We start from the raw sequence: 16,355 nt of genomic DNA, 5'->3' as shown, positions 1-16,355 counted from the left end.
TTTGTATATCTATTATTTGAATGTGTTAGTTCAAATTAATCATTTTGTCCTTGAAATTATACCAAACTCTGACACACCATTTTCTTTCAAATGAATCCGTTTTAAAAGTCTTATAATGATAACCATATAATTAAAATTGAGAATGGAAATGGGGAATGTGTCAAAGAGACAACAACCCGACCAAATAAAAAACAACAGCAGAGGGTCACCAACAGGTCTTCAATGTAGCGAGAAATTCCCGCACCCGGAGGCGTCCTTCAGCTGGCCCCTAAGCAAATATATACTAGTCCAGTGATAATGAACGCCATACCAATTTCCAAATTGTACACAAGAAACTAAAATTAAAATAATACAAGACTTACAAAGGCCAGAGGCTCCTGACTTGGGACAGGCGCAAAAATGCGGCGGGGTTAAACATGTTTGTGAGATCTCAACCCTCCCCCTATACCTCTAACCAATGTAGTAAAGTAAACGCATAACAATACGCACATTAAAATTCAGTTCAAGAGAAATCCGAGTCTGATGTCAGAAGATGTAACCAAAGAAAATAAACAAAATGACAATAATACATAAATAACAACAGACTACTAGCAGTTAACTGACATGCCAGCTCCAGACTTAAATTACACTGACGGAAAGATTATGATTTCATCATATGAACATCAGGCACAATCCTTCCCGTTAGGGGTTTAGTATCATACCATCATAACATATATGAGAAGAATATAACCCGTGTCATGCCAACAACTGTTTTTAGAATAAATGTGTTTAGTTCCGATGCAAAGACCTTATCAGTGACTCAATATTAACGCCAAAATATGCAATCTTTAATGACTTGACAACAGTATCGTAATTATATCCCTTCTTAATAAGTCTATTCAAAGGTTTTGTAAGTTTCTGAGGTGAATACTGACACCTTTGTGCTTTATAAAGAATATTACCATAAAAAATTGGATGTGAAATACCTGAACGTATTGGAAGTCTGCATGTTGAGCTATATTTACGAATGATGTCTTTATACCGATGATAAAATTTAGTAAATGTTTTGACTAGTTTGTGATATCGAAAACCCTGGTGTAATAATTTTTCAGTAATACATAAATTTCTCTCGTTAAAATCGAAAACATTGTTACATACACGAGCGAATCGTACAAGTTGAGATATATAAACACCGTAAGATGGTGACAAGGGAATGTCACCATCTAAAAACGAATAATTAACGATAGGAAATGAAAAATCATCCCTTTTATCATAAATTTTAGTATTCAGCTTTCCATTAGTGATATAGATATCAAGATCGAGAAAAGGGCAGTGGTCATTGTTAGTATTAGCTTTATTTAAAGTAAGTTCAACAGGATAAATTTCATTAATATACATACTGAAGTCGTCATTATTGAGAGCCAAAATATCATCAAAATATCTAAAAGTATTATTAAATTTGTTTATCAGATGTTGTTTCGATGGGTCTTTGCTTATTTTTGTCATAAATTGTCACTCATAACAATACAAAAACAGGTCCGCAATAAGTGGTGCACAGTTAGTCCCCATTGGAATTCAAGGGCATATATAGTATCAAAACATGTCCAATTAACATAGTTTTTTTGTTTATTGCTACTAAAAAATGACCTAAAAGAGTTTAAACATATATATTCACATTCTGATTTTTTGAATGCCCATTTAATTAGGTGTGTGAATTTTTTCTTAATGAGAATGTGAGGCAATGTGGTATACAGGGTAGAAAAATCAAAACTTTGAACAGATTCAAAATCACCAAGAATATAAGCATGCAATTTATCAAGTACTTCCAACGAGTTCTTGACACTCCAAAAGTAATTTATTCCACTATTTTCGAATGCCTTATTTGAACAATTTGTTTTTTGAAATAGAAATTAGGTCCGAAATATTGGTATGATTGGCCTGAAATTTTCTTTGATTGCGATTTGTTCTACGACCGTGAGAACGTTTTTTACGAACAGTTTTAGAAACTATATCCAAAATGTTAACGGAATTGGTTCTAGATATATTACCAATTCCCATGATATTATCATTTAGACCGAGAGGGTAAACTGTCTGTAATTTTTTAATCCAATTTAATTCAATTGTTTTCCGTGATCGTACAAACTTTGAATGCGATTCACCAGGCTGCTTATTTACAACTTCTAAAGGTTGAACTGCTAAATATTTAAAAGGATGCTTACATTCACGACATTTGAACTCTGGTGGAAAGTAACCTCATTGCTAATCATTTAACATCTCAATTTCTTTGACTAAAGTCATTGAAGATCATTTTGTTATTCTCAGTAATGAAACAAAGGAAATACAATTGATATGTGTCAACTCCAGCCGATATTGATTCAAAAATTTATTATGTGGTAGTGTACCTTCCAATTTTGAATATCAATTACTTATTTGCCTGTCCATGATATTTTATATAAACATATGAGACTTCGTTTTGGGTAACAACTGTGTCCCTTCTGTGCAAATTAACCTTACACCTTCATACAAGGACAGTATGTTTTTCTTTTGAATGCCTTATGAATCAAGTGTGCACTATGCTATTAGGAGAACAATTGTGAAAAAAAATGAAGCAAAAATGAAGATAGTTTACAAATAAGTGAAATTTATGTAATTGCTCTTATACTTTAGTGCTCCGTATGTAACAACACTATATTGGTTACTTTGTTATGTTTTCTTATATATATATATATTGATATACGTTCCGCTGTCATTTGTTGTTGTCTTAGTTATTACAAAATAAAAACGACGGAAATGACATAGAAATAAGAATCGCACGTAGCGGGTCTACAATTGTTTCTTATTTATCAAATGTCACATGTCCAATGCAACAAATTTGCATAAAGTAAAATAATTAAATTTTCAATTTCATTTCAGTGTACATCGATAACAATAACTTCTCTGTATTGTTATATTTATACGTTCCATAATAACTTCAATATGTCATTATATGTTGATTCTTTAATCGAAATGTCTGTTTGTGAAGATCTAATTTACCAACTATAGTGACCTCACGCACCTTGCTTGCATGTTATGAATGAACTGTACTGATATGCACAGTTCGTCCCATGTGTCAGGTCGAACGGTTTATCCATAAGTATACTATTTTTTTCATGTTTGGGCAACTACTTCGTCTTCAATAATTGGCAGTTATTAATACTTACTATCCTGGATATATATCATTTTGTTCACACGGTGACACAAGCTCGTTGCAATATAATTTTATTTATGTATCGTGACTTCCGATGTAGCTGTACTGGTTCATTTTTAGTTTCTACAGCAAGGAATTGGTTTGATAAAATGTATAAGGTCCAAAAATGGTCCTCCTTTTGCTTGAATTTGAAACTTTGATTTATAGACCAATATCACAATTAATCAAAGTTAATCCAGTGATAAAAAAAGGAAATATGCATTTTTGTTTAAATTTAACTTCCTGTGATTAATCATGACATTACAACTAGTAGTCATTTTGATTTTCCACGCAAAAAAACAATGAAAATGGGTTAACTTCCATTAATTTTTTAACAGGAAACATAGAGCGCATACGTCGACAAGAAGATCTTTTGAAATAATGTTTGTAAAAACATTTTGCATGCCTAACTTCAATATTCATTTTTTCGACGCCTGCGTTTTATGTGTTCTGGTCCTAAATTTGGTTGAAACCTGGCTGATCTTGTCAATTTTCGTCAACATGTCTTATCTTGACCGATTTGGGAATAGTTAGCATTTTTTTTTTCCGCATCATTATTTGAGTCAAAATGGTAAATTCGACTCAATGATTTCATTTTAACGTTTAAATTGTAAAGGAAAACGTAAATCTATCGTTTTTAGAAAAGGAATGTTAGAAAGGAATATTTTTTAGGACTCTTAGGAGACGGAATCCTATAGTTCTGATAATCTTTTTACAAAAGGACCAAAACTGACCAGTGTAAAACCATTCAAACAAGAAATTGAACGGTTTAATCTATATAACAATTGAGAAATGAGAAACACTTATCGACCACATTAACAATGGCGACTCTGACCATCAGATTCCATATAATAATATACTTATTACAAATGCCAATATTATCCTGAACAGATCATACCATGTCATACTGATTTAGGAATCTACAAAACTACTAATGAATTCGAATTTTAGTAAAACTGTTCTTTCAAGTGCTTGCCCGCTACAAAACAAACACACAAACAAAGACATTACAACAAGAAGATACTAAAACTTATTAAGGACAAAAATAAACAAAGAATATGTCTGATCAAGGCTAGTGAATTGGATTTTCTTTTTTTTATATAAATTGTACTTTTAAAACTAACAAACTTTATTGGATATACTTACTTTTTCTTCTTGTAACATTGTCTTTTTGAATTTTGCATCTAATGAATTTTTCCATTATTCAACTTATCTTTGTTAAAGAACGTACAGTACACATATGTTTGAAAGAAATGGTTGGTTTACGTCCATACTGTGTTTAGTTTTTGACATGATGTAGTTTGATTACCTTCTTTTTTTGTTTTGATCATATCTGCTGTGGTTGCATGGGAAACGAATGATTGTCATGAATTTTAATCTATGAAGAGAACGACTGATGAACATTTTATTAAAACTGTTCTGTCAATTATTTCAAGTCCTTGCCCGCTACAAAACAAACGAACAAACAAAGACCTTACAACAAGAATATTCTAAAACTTATTACATTATGATAGTTGTTAAATACAATCTGGAAGTTGTGGACGTGACACACAAGAACTAGTTTCTTTAGTAAGTACTATACATAACATGGATGTTTAATTTGTTGAATGTACTAATTCATTAATATTAGCTTTACTTTTAACATTTTTGTTTTTACTTTTAGTTCTGGAAGTAGAAGATGATTCAGTTGTTAACACGGTAACATCTGACATAATGAGGATGGGTCCCTACAATGTGACATGTACACCTCTTTCTAGTTTTGAAAGTTGGGCTAAGGTTTTACGTGTTGATTCGAAAATCATATCGCCAGCAAAACACAAATTGTCTGGAAAATATATCGTTTGGTTTGAAGTACCACTGGAAAATCATGGTAAAATAAAATTCTTTCTAGCATTCTTTCATGTTAATTCAGATTTTGTTTGTATGTGAATGGTCGATAATCGGAATAATAAGAAATTGAATTGTAGTATGTGATATATGAAGATTTTCATGAAATAGTTGTAATGTAATCACATTTCTGTCACTTCTTTAAAAATTGCAAAAATCAATGTACGCAATGATTTCTGAATACACAGTATTTACAGTTTATATGTTTTTCTCAACCACGTTAAACTTTGTTATTATTATGATAAAATATTGCTCAATGTTGTGTTTGTAACAACTTTCCTTTACTGTCATTAACCATATCAGCTCCAAAGGACGATTCATAACACAGTATCAAAGGAAAGGGTTCAACAAATATAGATACTTTCGTAAACTTGCTCAAGCATTTCTACGAGTATTCCTTGTTTACGGTATTCTTTTAATCAGTTTTGTAAGATAATTTGATTGGCTGATTAATGAACATTATTAAGTTTAAGTTTTTACATTCGCTACATGTATTTTAATAAGGTTGTGTGTGTATCTTTTGTAATTTTACTGATTAGCAATGAATTTAAACAGCTAACAAAATTAAAAATACCTGCAACATTTTATGGGTCAATTAGTTCAAAGAACCTCGTGTTTGGTTTATTGTTTTTCCATACTTTTTATTGTATTCACGGGGACACTTCTATGTTCAACAGTTGTACAATTATGATCAATAATGATACTGCAGTTCTGGTGTATTCCTTATCAAAGTAACTTCCATATGACTAGAATGTTAGTTAGTTTTTAATGTCTAAAGTCATATTATACTTTAAAGTCAAAAGTCAAAATCTCTTTAACTCCATGGGACAAACGTGGAGAAAAAGTTAAACGAACGTGGAACAATAAAAGTATAAGTTGATTCTGTTCGAGCAGTTTTATACATCAAATCATACAACAACTGTTATGTCAAAGTATGATTGACAATTAGTAACGTAGGGGAAACATTGCAACATTGCACGGTAATATGGTAAGTATGACGATTGTTACTATGGATTAAGTATAGATGCCGTTACCAAATCCCGTTCTCTCTTTCACGATTGTGAAATTACCTAATCATGCTAATCAGATAATTTGTATTAATCATAGGCAACTGCCATCAGTAATACCTCAGAGGTCGTAAGTTGAGCACAACATATTTCTCTCTTTTACTTGGTTTGCCCCTTGGTTTCGGGTGGTTTTTAGTTTAATCATGAAAATAGTGGTCAGTGTATTGTCATCTTTGCCTTGCCTTTTATGTTTGTGTTTAGAAAATTCAGCTTCACCTTTTCTTTTTAAAACTGTACTTTGCAAATCAGAAATTCGTTTAAAGATACAAACTGTTTTTTACGACAGGTATTCCATACGGACAAGTGCGAGATATGTGGAAAAATTCATCCAAGTTAATCTTAGAAGAACGCAGAAAAGGGAATATCGATACAGAGATTTTTAAAGTACTTGGAGAAAGACGGGTATTATCTTTTAAATGTTTTATATAAAATACATGTTCTTAGAAACGAAAGCAAAACAATATCATAGTATAACTACTTAAACTAGTTTGATAAACCCTCCGCAGTCATGGCACTTCTACCAGTTTTACACCAAATACAACTTTCACCTCAACCACTTATTTAAGTACGACCATCAACAATACAACCACAGTAATTCACAAAAACAAATACGGATCTTCGTGTCTAAGTAGCCTAAGAACTGTATCGCAGTGCTCACTATCCTGTCAATCATGGAGTTTGAGTTCCAACACAACTTGACTTGCCAGTATCAATTCCGACATGCATTTGTATAATCCACATACTCTGACGTCGATCGTCATAGTATAGCATAGGAACCTAAAGGTAGTGTAAACAAAAAACACAAAACAAAACACTACTGTTTTATCACAGTATTACAACAATCATCTTTCTCCAACGACAGAACCACAATACATCCCTGGATGATACCGCTGCTGGTTGATTTTAGGTTTCAGAGGGTATTATCAGCTCTGGGGCCGGTTGTTCAACTTGTCGTTAAGTCTAACGCTGTCGTTAAAATATGCTAACGCTTCGTTAAAATTTAACGTATGGTTAATCCTGTTGTTCAACTCTACGTTAGATTTAACGCAACGTTAAACTGTCGATAACTTCTATAAAATCTAACGCTGCTATAGACCTTCGTTAAATACTTAACGAAGCGTTTTAATTGATAAAATGGCTGCTCTGTTAATGGTACCTAGGCAAAGAAAAGAGAGAATCTTCAGAGGAATGGTTTCACATCTAAACAATTTGACTGACAATGAAATGAGGATAAGATATAGGTTTGGAAGAGACTCTATAGCCTACATATGTAATATTGTTGGAGATAAATTGAGAAGATCTACAGCAAAGGAAACTGCTCTAACAGTGGAGCAACAAGTATGCATAGCCTTGAGGTTTTATGCCTCTGGGTCATTTTTACAAGTAATTGGAGATACAATGGGCTACGACAAAGCAACTGTATCTAGAGCAGTGAATGATGTTACCAATGCTTTACTTGATGTGAAAGACAACTTCATCCAGTGGCCAAAAGACATCAATTCTAAAAACAGGATGAAGTGTGGTTTCCACAGACAAATGAACTTCCCAAATGTTTTGGGATGCATTGATTGCACACACATCAAGATACAAGGGCCATCAGAGGACGAGGCAGCTTTTGTCAACAGAAAGGGGTTCCATAGTGTGAACGTGCAGGCTGTGTGTGATTACGAAGGTGCTTATTTAATTTGTTAATCTTATGTGTCTGATCTCCTCTTCGTCTGTTTATTTGTTTACCTTTGTTATTATCTCCCTTAAACTTTCTCGTCAGTAAGCCAACAATTCGGCCCTCGATCTTATACGACCCAAATATTACAAGTGATTGATCGACGATCGGGTCATTGTGTGCTATCTTTTCCAATAAGACCGCGCACCTGTGACTCCAAACAGTGTGGTTATACGTGCCACTTATTTATATGTGCTATTTCTAATCTTTACAATGTGGATGAAGGAAAGCATAAATATTACTGTTGTATTTTTCTGTACGGGATCGGGTGTTTTTAAGCTCGAGATTTCAGGAATGACACCCTTTCGGGATTTCGGGAATGACCCTTTCAGGATCCGGGAATTCCTTTTTCGAATTTCTGGATCTCGGGATTTTGTGTTTTTAAGCCCAGGATTTCTGGATCCGGAACCCCCCCCCCTTATACTGAAGGAAACACATATTTTTTTCACTGAAAACGATTTTGAACATTCATAAATAATAAAATTATTGATATATTCTAATAGTTTCAATCATCTGTATGCATTTTTTTAGGGCCTCAATGAGCCTCAATGAAAATAAGACTAGTTCTAATTGAGTTACACTTTTTAATTGAAAAAAAAAAAGATTATTAACTGGAGTCCCGATAAAGTTCCTATACCCCCTCTTATTTGTCACAAGCAGCAATAGACTGAGTTACCTTTATTCAACAGTTCAAGCTGCAGTTAACTGTAACATTATTTAGTACTCTTCATAGAATTACATTAGTTTAATATTTTTTCAGGGAAATTAACCAATATATCTGCTAACTGGCCAGGGTCAACCCATGATTCCCACATCTTCAACACATCAAACCTATGTCACTACCTGGAGACAAACAACAGAGGACTTGCAGACGGTTTGATACTAGGAGACAGCGGGTATGCATGTCGCCCTTTTCTCATGACACCCTATCTAAATCCCAGAGAAAGACACCAGCAAAGATTTAATAGAGCACACTCCAGTACAAGATCTATTATTGAAAGGGCTTTTGGAATCTTAAAGAGAAGATTTCATGTTTTACACTCTGAGGTAAAAATAATTATAGAATACTTTAAAATATGATAACAAAAAAGTAGTGTGATTGCCAATGAGAATACTCCAAACTAGAGACCAAATTTCTTGGAAGTTAACATCGATAGGTAACTGTACAGCCTTCACCAATGAGATAATCCTATATAGTGATGCATAGCTTAAATGGTTAATTAACCTCAGCAGTTTCATACAAAAAATGCCAAAAAAACTTACGCCATGAAGAAAAAAATATATTGAGTAAAAAGGGACACAAAAAAAGAAACTAATTATTTAAAGGATACTTATTAGGGAGCTACCATTTATTGTTTGAGGGGGGGGGTGGCTAGTTTGAAAAATACCTTTTTATTTTTCACACTTTCATACATAAATTGTCATCCTGCCTCTTTTTTACTCAAACTCTTGTCCTGACTTTTTAAATTTCATACAAGCGACACTATCCCCATAAAAATTAAATGGAAGCTCTGAAAAACTAGAGACAATTGTTACAGAAAGAGCCGCAGTTAATAGGGATTATAGTGAACCTGTTATTTAAGTAGCTATCGGTATTGGTTTTTTTAGAATGCCGTGCAAATAATCATTAACATGGTATTTTTTGTTAAAGTGGATATCTGCATGGGTAATTTTCCAGGAGACAATATTGTAGATAGGTATACACTTCTGAAACAGTTTTTTTTTAAATTGAAAGATATTTTCCTGCCCATAATTATGACATTAAATTTCAGGTCAGAATGAAACCAGAAAAAGTCTGTCGAGTGTTTGGTGCTTGTGCTGTTCTACATAACATAGCTTTAACAAGGAATGAACCTTTGGAAGATGTTTGTGGTGTACATGTTCAGCAAGACCAGCCAGTGCAAGTTCCAAATTTTGAAGGAGAACAGGATGGTAGACACATTAGAGAGCATATCGCAAGAGTTTTCTTCAACTGAAATACATGTTTAATACACAAGAGTCTTTATTTTTTCATCCAATATAAAATTGTGATAAATAATACAGGTTATTTTTTCTCAAAACACATGCATTCGACATGTCAGTGAATTGAAGGCTTAGCAAATAATGAGTTCATAAATACATGCACTTGCGGTAATATGAGTTATTGGCACTACGAAGTGTCGGTTGTCACGCTATTTTAAACATCATCTTATTGTTAATTGTACACTGAATGACATTTTACCCCAAGTCTTGATTAAGGTATACATTTAAGGTCATCCTTTGGAATTTGTTCGTCCAATCAGTGAAACCCTTGTCGCAAAGTGGGTCTTCCATATACTGTTGGGTGTGTAAATACGCCGGCACATCCGGTTGGAAAGGGGATGTATAATCTGATTGCGTTGTATGGACAAGTGTAACGCCATGCATATTACAAAATCGTGTGAGGGGTCTGATTATACATATTGTACTCTTTGTTAATTTGTTCTCATCATGAACATGCATGAAATATTTGCCACTGGATGTTAAGCAAACGATATGAACGAATATAAACATACCAAATAAATGCATAGCCAGAATTAAAACAAGAGTACAGACGCTAAAATATCTAGCCTTCTTTATTAATCATTGATGTTATGTGGATAGTCCTTAATATAGAATAGAATAGAATAGAATATTTTTATTTCCAAAATTACAGGGCCCATAAGGGCATAAAATCAGATACGATTGATTTACATAATAAAGCTATATTACAACTGTCACATAAACTTAACATTAACAAATAAGACTAAACATCGACCAATGAACCATGAAAATGAGGACAAAGTCAAATGACACCTACCAGTTGTACATGAACACCTTACAGTCCTTCCATACACCCAATATACTAGACCTATTGCTGATAGTATCTGAGATATGGACTTGACCACCAAAACTTAACCTTGTTCACTGATCCATTAAATGAGGTCGAGGTCAAGTGAAAACTATCTGGCAAAGAATTGTTAATTGATAAGAAAAATAAATATTTTAATTCATTAAAAGTTGAGAAAATGTTAGTGGAGTATTCTCTTTGTCTTGTTTCATTAATTCTAGCAACTCTATCTGAAGGTCTAATTTCTTCATCTCTTTTGTCTGCTTTGCCATTTCACCCTTCAAATACAGTACCTGAAATAAAAATGATACATGTAGATCCATATGATTATTTTAACATATATCTTTATATGTGTCTGTATACCTTACAACTCTTGTGGAATTTACAGAAGTATTGCATGAAACTGAGATTTCCAGATAAAGTGTATGACCTGTTGGACCTATGCTTTGGCCAGCAGCTGGAAGACCATAAATTTAAAATATTTATATTAGAAGATTTTCATAAAGATGTTGATTTTGTGTAATTTAAGATCGATACACGGTCTCACATCATTGCCTATACCAGTGGTAGATCCAGAACTTTTTGTAAGCGGGTACTGACTGACCACAAAGGGGAGGGCATCGACCGGGCCCCTAGCCCCCTGGATCTGTATCTGTATGATACAAACTAATCGATGGGGACCCAAAAAGTCAACTTTTCTTAGTGTTGATAATTGAATTTTACCTTTTTATTTTCCCGAGTATAATGTCAGTCTTGAAACTAACACCGAGCCATTCATTATAAGACAATAATATGTTAATCGATTTTTATTATTTTGGATTATTTCTAAAATAAATGCAAATGTGAAATTTTACCTGAAGCCCATAAACATCATCAGCAGTTGCTTTCCTTTTCTTTGGATTTTCTGCTTTCTGTGCTGTTAAGAGTCCCCAGCTCAACTACTGCAGCTACTGGGCGTGGCACCTGGATATTTACAGCCGGTAGAAGCGATATTAGTGGTAATGGCTGAAGAATGGATTCAGATCCAGATTGGGAAAGTGGTTGGCTTGGAGGGGTATCAAACAGGTCCTGGGAATTACTTGCACTCTCCTCTGGCAATGCTGCTGAGTTGTCATCTAGAAAATATAATAAGGAGCTTGTTATTTTTATAATTATCATGATGATGAATAGACGTGTGTCTATTGTTAAATTTTCTTACTTAAAGAGAGTTTTTTTGTCAGACATTCTTTCTTTGCTTTCATTGACCTAGCCTGACAAACCATATGCATCAATGACAACCAAAACGAGACGGTCAGTAACAAAACTATATATCATAAGACAACTTCTGTTCAATTGTAAGGCAGTATTGCACAATTTTAAATAATTTTCTAGCAAATCTATTGGTTTTGATGAATAATGAATATTGGTGTTTAACGCTGCTTTCAGCACAATCGTGCTATTTCGTTGAAGTCAGTTTTTATTGATAAGCTGGAGTAAACACCCGACAGGGTATCCAATCCTTAGTCAATTATCATCAAGGATTAGAGGGCACCTGTCCATGCTTTATTTAAACTCGCAATCTCACTCGCTGTCAAAAAAAATAATCTTTACATTGCTTATTGTTAAATGAAAATTGCTGGCCCATCTACATTTTACAGTGTTGATATTGCGCCCCCTTCGGTATATTTGACAAAATAAAAAGGACCTATTCCAGTGGCACTTCTGTGCATACATTTCTCACTGTATAGCCCTCCCCCTTTTTATCCACATTTTTTTCACTCATATCCCACAAAGTTTAACACCATCTATATATATTTATTTTCCAAATCTTGAACGATCAACAAAAGATGATTATTAAAATTGTTAAAATCTTGGCCTTTACGAGCGTATGCCACGATCGAATTTAAGGTACGGGTTAGCCAGGGTCCGAGAAACATCGTCCTGTCGGCTACAAATCAAAGGGAAATAACAGCAAGGAGGTTCTTTCGTGGATAAACAAAAAATTTGAACTGAACATGTATTGTTCCAAACTATCACTACAATATTGTCAAAAGACAATATTTGAAATCATCCATCGCTAGAAAAATGTGTGTCATGAGGTAATAAGGCTCAAAAACAAATATGTTCATTAGCATGCTGAGCGTCTTTCAAGGTTAATATTTAGGACGTAAATACTAGAATGCAGACGACATAAATAATTGACCAAATGAATTGAAATACTTATATTCACTGAGTAAAACTGAATATAGCCGAATGCCATTTAAATACTAAGCTTACACATTATTAAACATTAATAAATCAGCTAAATACCTGTCAAATTTTTATGACATGGTATTAATAATCGGCGATTTTTTTTAACACAAAGTTGCATGAAATCGAGAGAATAATTAATAGCATTTAAAGATTTATTATTTTTACATATTCACAAAAGAGTATAAATTAGTTACTGATACATACCAAGTACACTTTCAACTCCTTTAAGACCTTTGAAAGAAGCTGAGTCTTTACAAAGGTCTATTGTTCTTTCAATGGCCAGACTCAGTTTTTTTGGCTGTGGACCACCACCAGTAGCCCTCTGCTCCTTGTTACGGTTGTTAAAAACCTTCTTAGCCACCTTCTTGGTGTTAGCCCACTTCTCTTTACAGTCTTTGGGAGACCTGTTGGCAACACCCAGAGCACTGACCAAGATGGAAATCCTGCTCCAGACAGCAATCTTTCTGGAATTGGTTATACCATCCCCAAACTTTTCATTAATCACTTTGTAATTCTTTTGCACTTGATCTTGAATTACATTTACTTCTTCTTGGGTGAAGTTAGGTTTTCTGTCCCTTTGTGTTTTAGCAGAAGACTTGTCAGCCATGTTGAAGTAAATATTAACAAACCAATGCAATGTGGGTAAAGAGAATAATCTCTAAACTTTAGTTAAATATTTAACGAGTGGTTAAATTATTTAACGTCATCGTTAACTAACGACGGCGTTAAACCAAGTTGAACAACACCATTTTAACCATGGGTTAAGTAACGATACGTTAGAGTATTTAACGACACGTTAAATTTAACGCTTACGTTAAGTTAACGACAAGTTGAACAACCGGGCCCTGGAGTCTCACCACCTTCGAAACTAGTACCTTGATGATTTAGAATACTTAGGATTCATTTATTTTCATCATGTTCATGGGTATTAATTTTCGTGGAATGAGGAAATCTTGCGTTTTCGTGGATATTAGAAATATCTGTTCATAAAGTCTTTATCAAATTTATAATTCTTTGAACATTAGAATTCGTGGTTCACCTGTACCCACAAAACCCACGAAAATTGGTATTGAACGAATAAAAATGAATCCACTATATACCTTTCTTAAATTCTCTATTGGTAAATAAGACATTTTCAATACAATTAAATGGCAACTTCCTCAAGTTGCCGATACATTAAAAGCTACTATTTGAATACCGTGTATAGGTCATATAACTATGTACGTAGTCAGGTACTTTTACTTCTATGCCCTTGTTTTTAGTCAGGAGGTATGCATGTTCATAATAAAGATGAATCTAGAAAATGTTTCGGACGAACCAAGTTCATCAAACGTATCATCATTATTGTAATACAGCTATGCTATTTAATTAAGTTGATTTTTTAGTAATCTATTGTTTACAACTTTGATTTACAATGCATATCTTAATATGGGTAAATTCAAATTTGATCTCGCCAAAGCTTATATCGAAAAGACATTTGGACTTGATCAAAAACACTTCAATTACTTTTGTTAACATACTCAATATATATTTTTTCAGTTATATGTTTTCTCCTGTAAAGAACGGGCTTCAGACTGGGAAAGCCACATGTCGTCTCTTTTAATGAGCGAAATAGCATACAAGAACTCCAAACTTGTTACAAATATTTAAGAAAGACAAGAAAGCTATGCGGAAATTTGGCTTATTTGTAATTTGTTGATGGCATAATGAAGTTTAAGACTGGTTTTGTGCTTTTGTTTCAATTATATAAGTATGCTTTTGTACAATCTACTTATATAATCAACATATTCATTGAAGATCAGTAGTTTTCCTTACAAACCTTTTTGTATTGGTGTGCATGTAATATGCTGCACAAAACGGTTTTCAAAATAACAAATATGTATTCTCCTAGCATTTAAAACAATACATTGATCTCCCCTCCTTTTTGAGCTTACATGAATCATATATAAATATTTCAAACGCAATGTAATTTTTTAAAAATCTCCTTAACTAAATATGAAATAAGAACATTTGGTATGGTTGACATTAAGATAACTATACACTAGAGAACAAATGACGCCGATGTGAAAATATCTTGGTTCACTGTACGTTAATCAACAAAGAAATTTTCATAATACCGTAAAAAACATTCAAACACACTGATATGTCAATTCGAAGGAAACATGTAGGATGTTTGTGGATGCTCAACCTTCCACTAATTAGAAACAAAAGTGTAACAGAACTACACGTGGGGGAAAACAGAAAGTTACAACGCGCGTCTGGTGTATATACAAAATGTTGTCCTGATATCTATGATGAGTTTATTTCCAACGTGTTTATTGGAAACATGCCTTTATAATACAAGATTCAAGATTTAAAGGAAGATTTTGCTTTTCTGGAATCATGTTGTAGCAACATTCAATACAGTTTAGCTGTGTTTATGCAATGATATCTTATATCATATGTACAAGTTTATTGCTCCAAGTTGTATCCTTGCGTATATTGCGTCCAAGACCTCTTTTTGCTTTTCTGTTTTGCAAGATACATTTTTCTGATTTTCCTTATTCAAAGTCATGCACAGTTATAGGAAATGACACAAGAGTAATCAAATGTCTTCGAAAATAAAATTGTTTTGTCACTGAAGAGACATGTATTGTCGAAATGCACATCTGGTGGAAGAAAATTGGTACCGTTAATTTTATCACAAGAATACTGAAAGCCAAACAATAAGATGTAAGAGTATTATTTTTTTTGCTGGCTAATTTGAATGTGTAATTTGTGCCATTTCGAATTCAATTTGATTGGTACAATTCTTATATTGATGTGTTGTATCACATTATTCATTGATTAAGGTAGGGGTTGAGCGTTTTAATTCCGACGAATTGTATATGTGTCTGTACCAGTCGCATTCAATTACTACATGTAAATTTTATCTTAGTTTATAAAATAGAAACGGATCTTAGGTAAAATAATCAAAAGTATGACTCCAAATTCAGTACGTGTTTCTCTTCTTTTAATATCTTCCTTGTTAGCTGTGTTAAAATCTGTATTATAAATTACTGTAGAGATGGCAACGAGAACTTGAGACTCGCTCGGTTAGACGTAAACTCTAGTACTATTTTTTTAAACGGATCTTCGTTTGTCTTTTAGATAGATTTATTTCAATGAAGTTCACTTTGATATATTCCTCTCATAATAATAACTTATATCTATTTACGATGTAGTTGCGTTTATCGATAATGGTAACGCAGATTAAGAAGCGACAGAATCAAAAGTCCCTGTCAAGAGATTTTTGCATGTGCAGGACTTGTTTTAACAAAACATAGAAACATACTGTAATATGCAGTTGTGGTTCGGAACATATTTTTGAACATATACAAAATCAAAGTGCACCTCACACATCAACTGCTATAT

At 33.3% G+C, this 16,355-nt stretch overlaps 1 protein-coding gene and 2 long non-coding RNA genes across 3 annotated transcripts; 2 read left to right on the top strand and 1 right to left on the bottom strand.

Annotated features, from left to right (window-relative positions):
* The first annotated feature begins 4,874 nt into the window (after nt 1-4,874).
* Nucleotides 4,875-14,679, top strand: LOC139498131 (uncharacterized). The gene is made up of 3 exons (XR_011657821.1): nt 4,875-5,075; nt 6,446-6,561; nt 14,502-14,679. It is a non-coding gene; the product is annotated as an uncharacterized lncRNA (long non-coding RNA).
* Nucleotides 6,584-9,858, top strand: LOC139499241 (putative nuclease HARBI1). Its single transcript, XM_071287915.1, has 3 exons — nt 6,584-7,831; nt 8,643-8,929; nt 9,655-9,858. The coding sequence occupies exons 1-3, from the start codon at nt 7,294-7,296 to the stop codon at nt 9,856-9,858; spliced, it is 1,029 nt and encodes a 342-aa protein (XP_071144016.1). The 5' UTR covers nt 6,584-7,293.
* Nucleotides 10,869-13,333, bottom strand: LOC139498132 (uncharacterized). The gene is made up of 3 exons (XR_011657822.1): nt 13,167-13,333; nt 11,585-11,845; nt 10,869-11,023 (listed from the first exon to the last, which is right to left on the bottom strand). It is a non-coding gene; the product is annotated as an uncharacterized lncRNA (long non-coding RNA).
* Nucleotides 14,680-16,355: the final 1,676 nt, after the last annotated feature.

The sequence above is a fragment of the Mytilus edulis genome, chromosome 12 (genome assembly GCF_963676685.1).
Source record: "Mytilus edulis chromosome 12, xbMytEdul2.2, whole genome shotgun sequence".
NCBI classification, from domain to species: domain Eukaryota; kingdom Metazoa; phylum Mollusca; class Bivalvia; order Mytilida; family Mytilidae; genus Mytilus; species Mytilus edulis.
The sequence above is the reverse complement of the archived record's forward strand: the minus strand, read 5'-3'. Positions and strand labels throughout refer to the sequence as shown.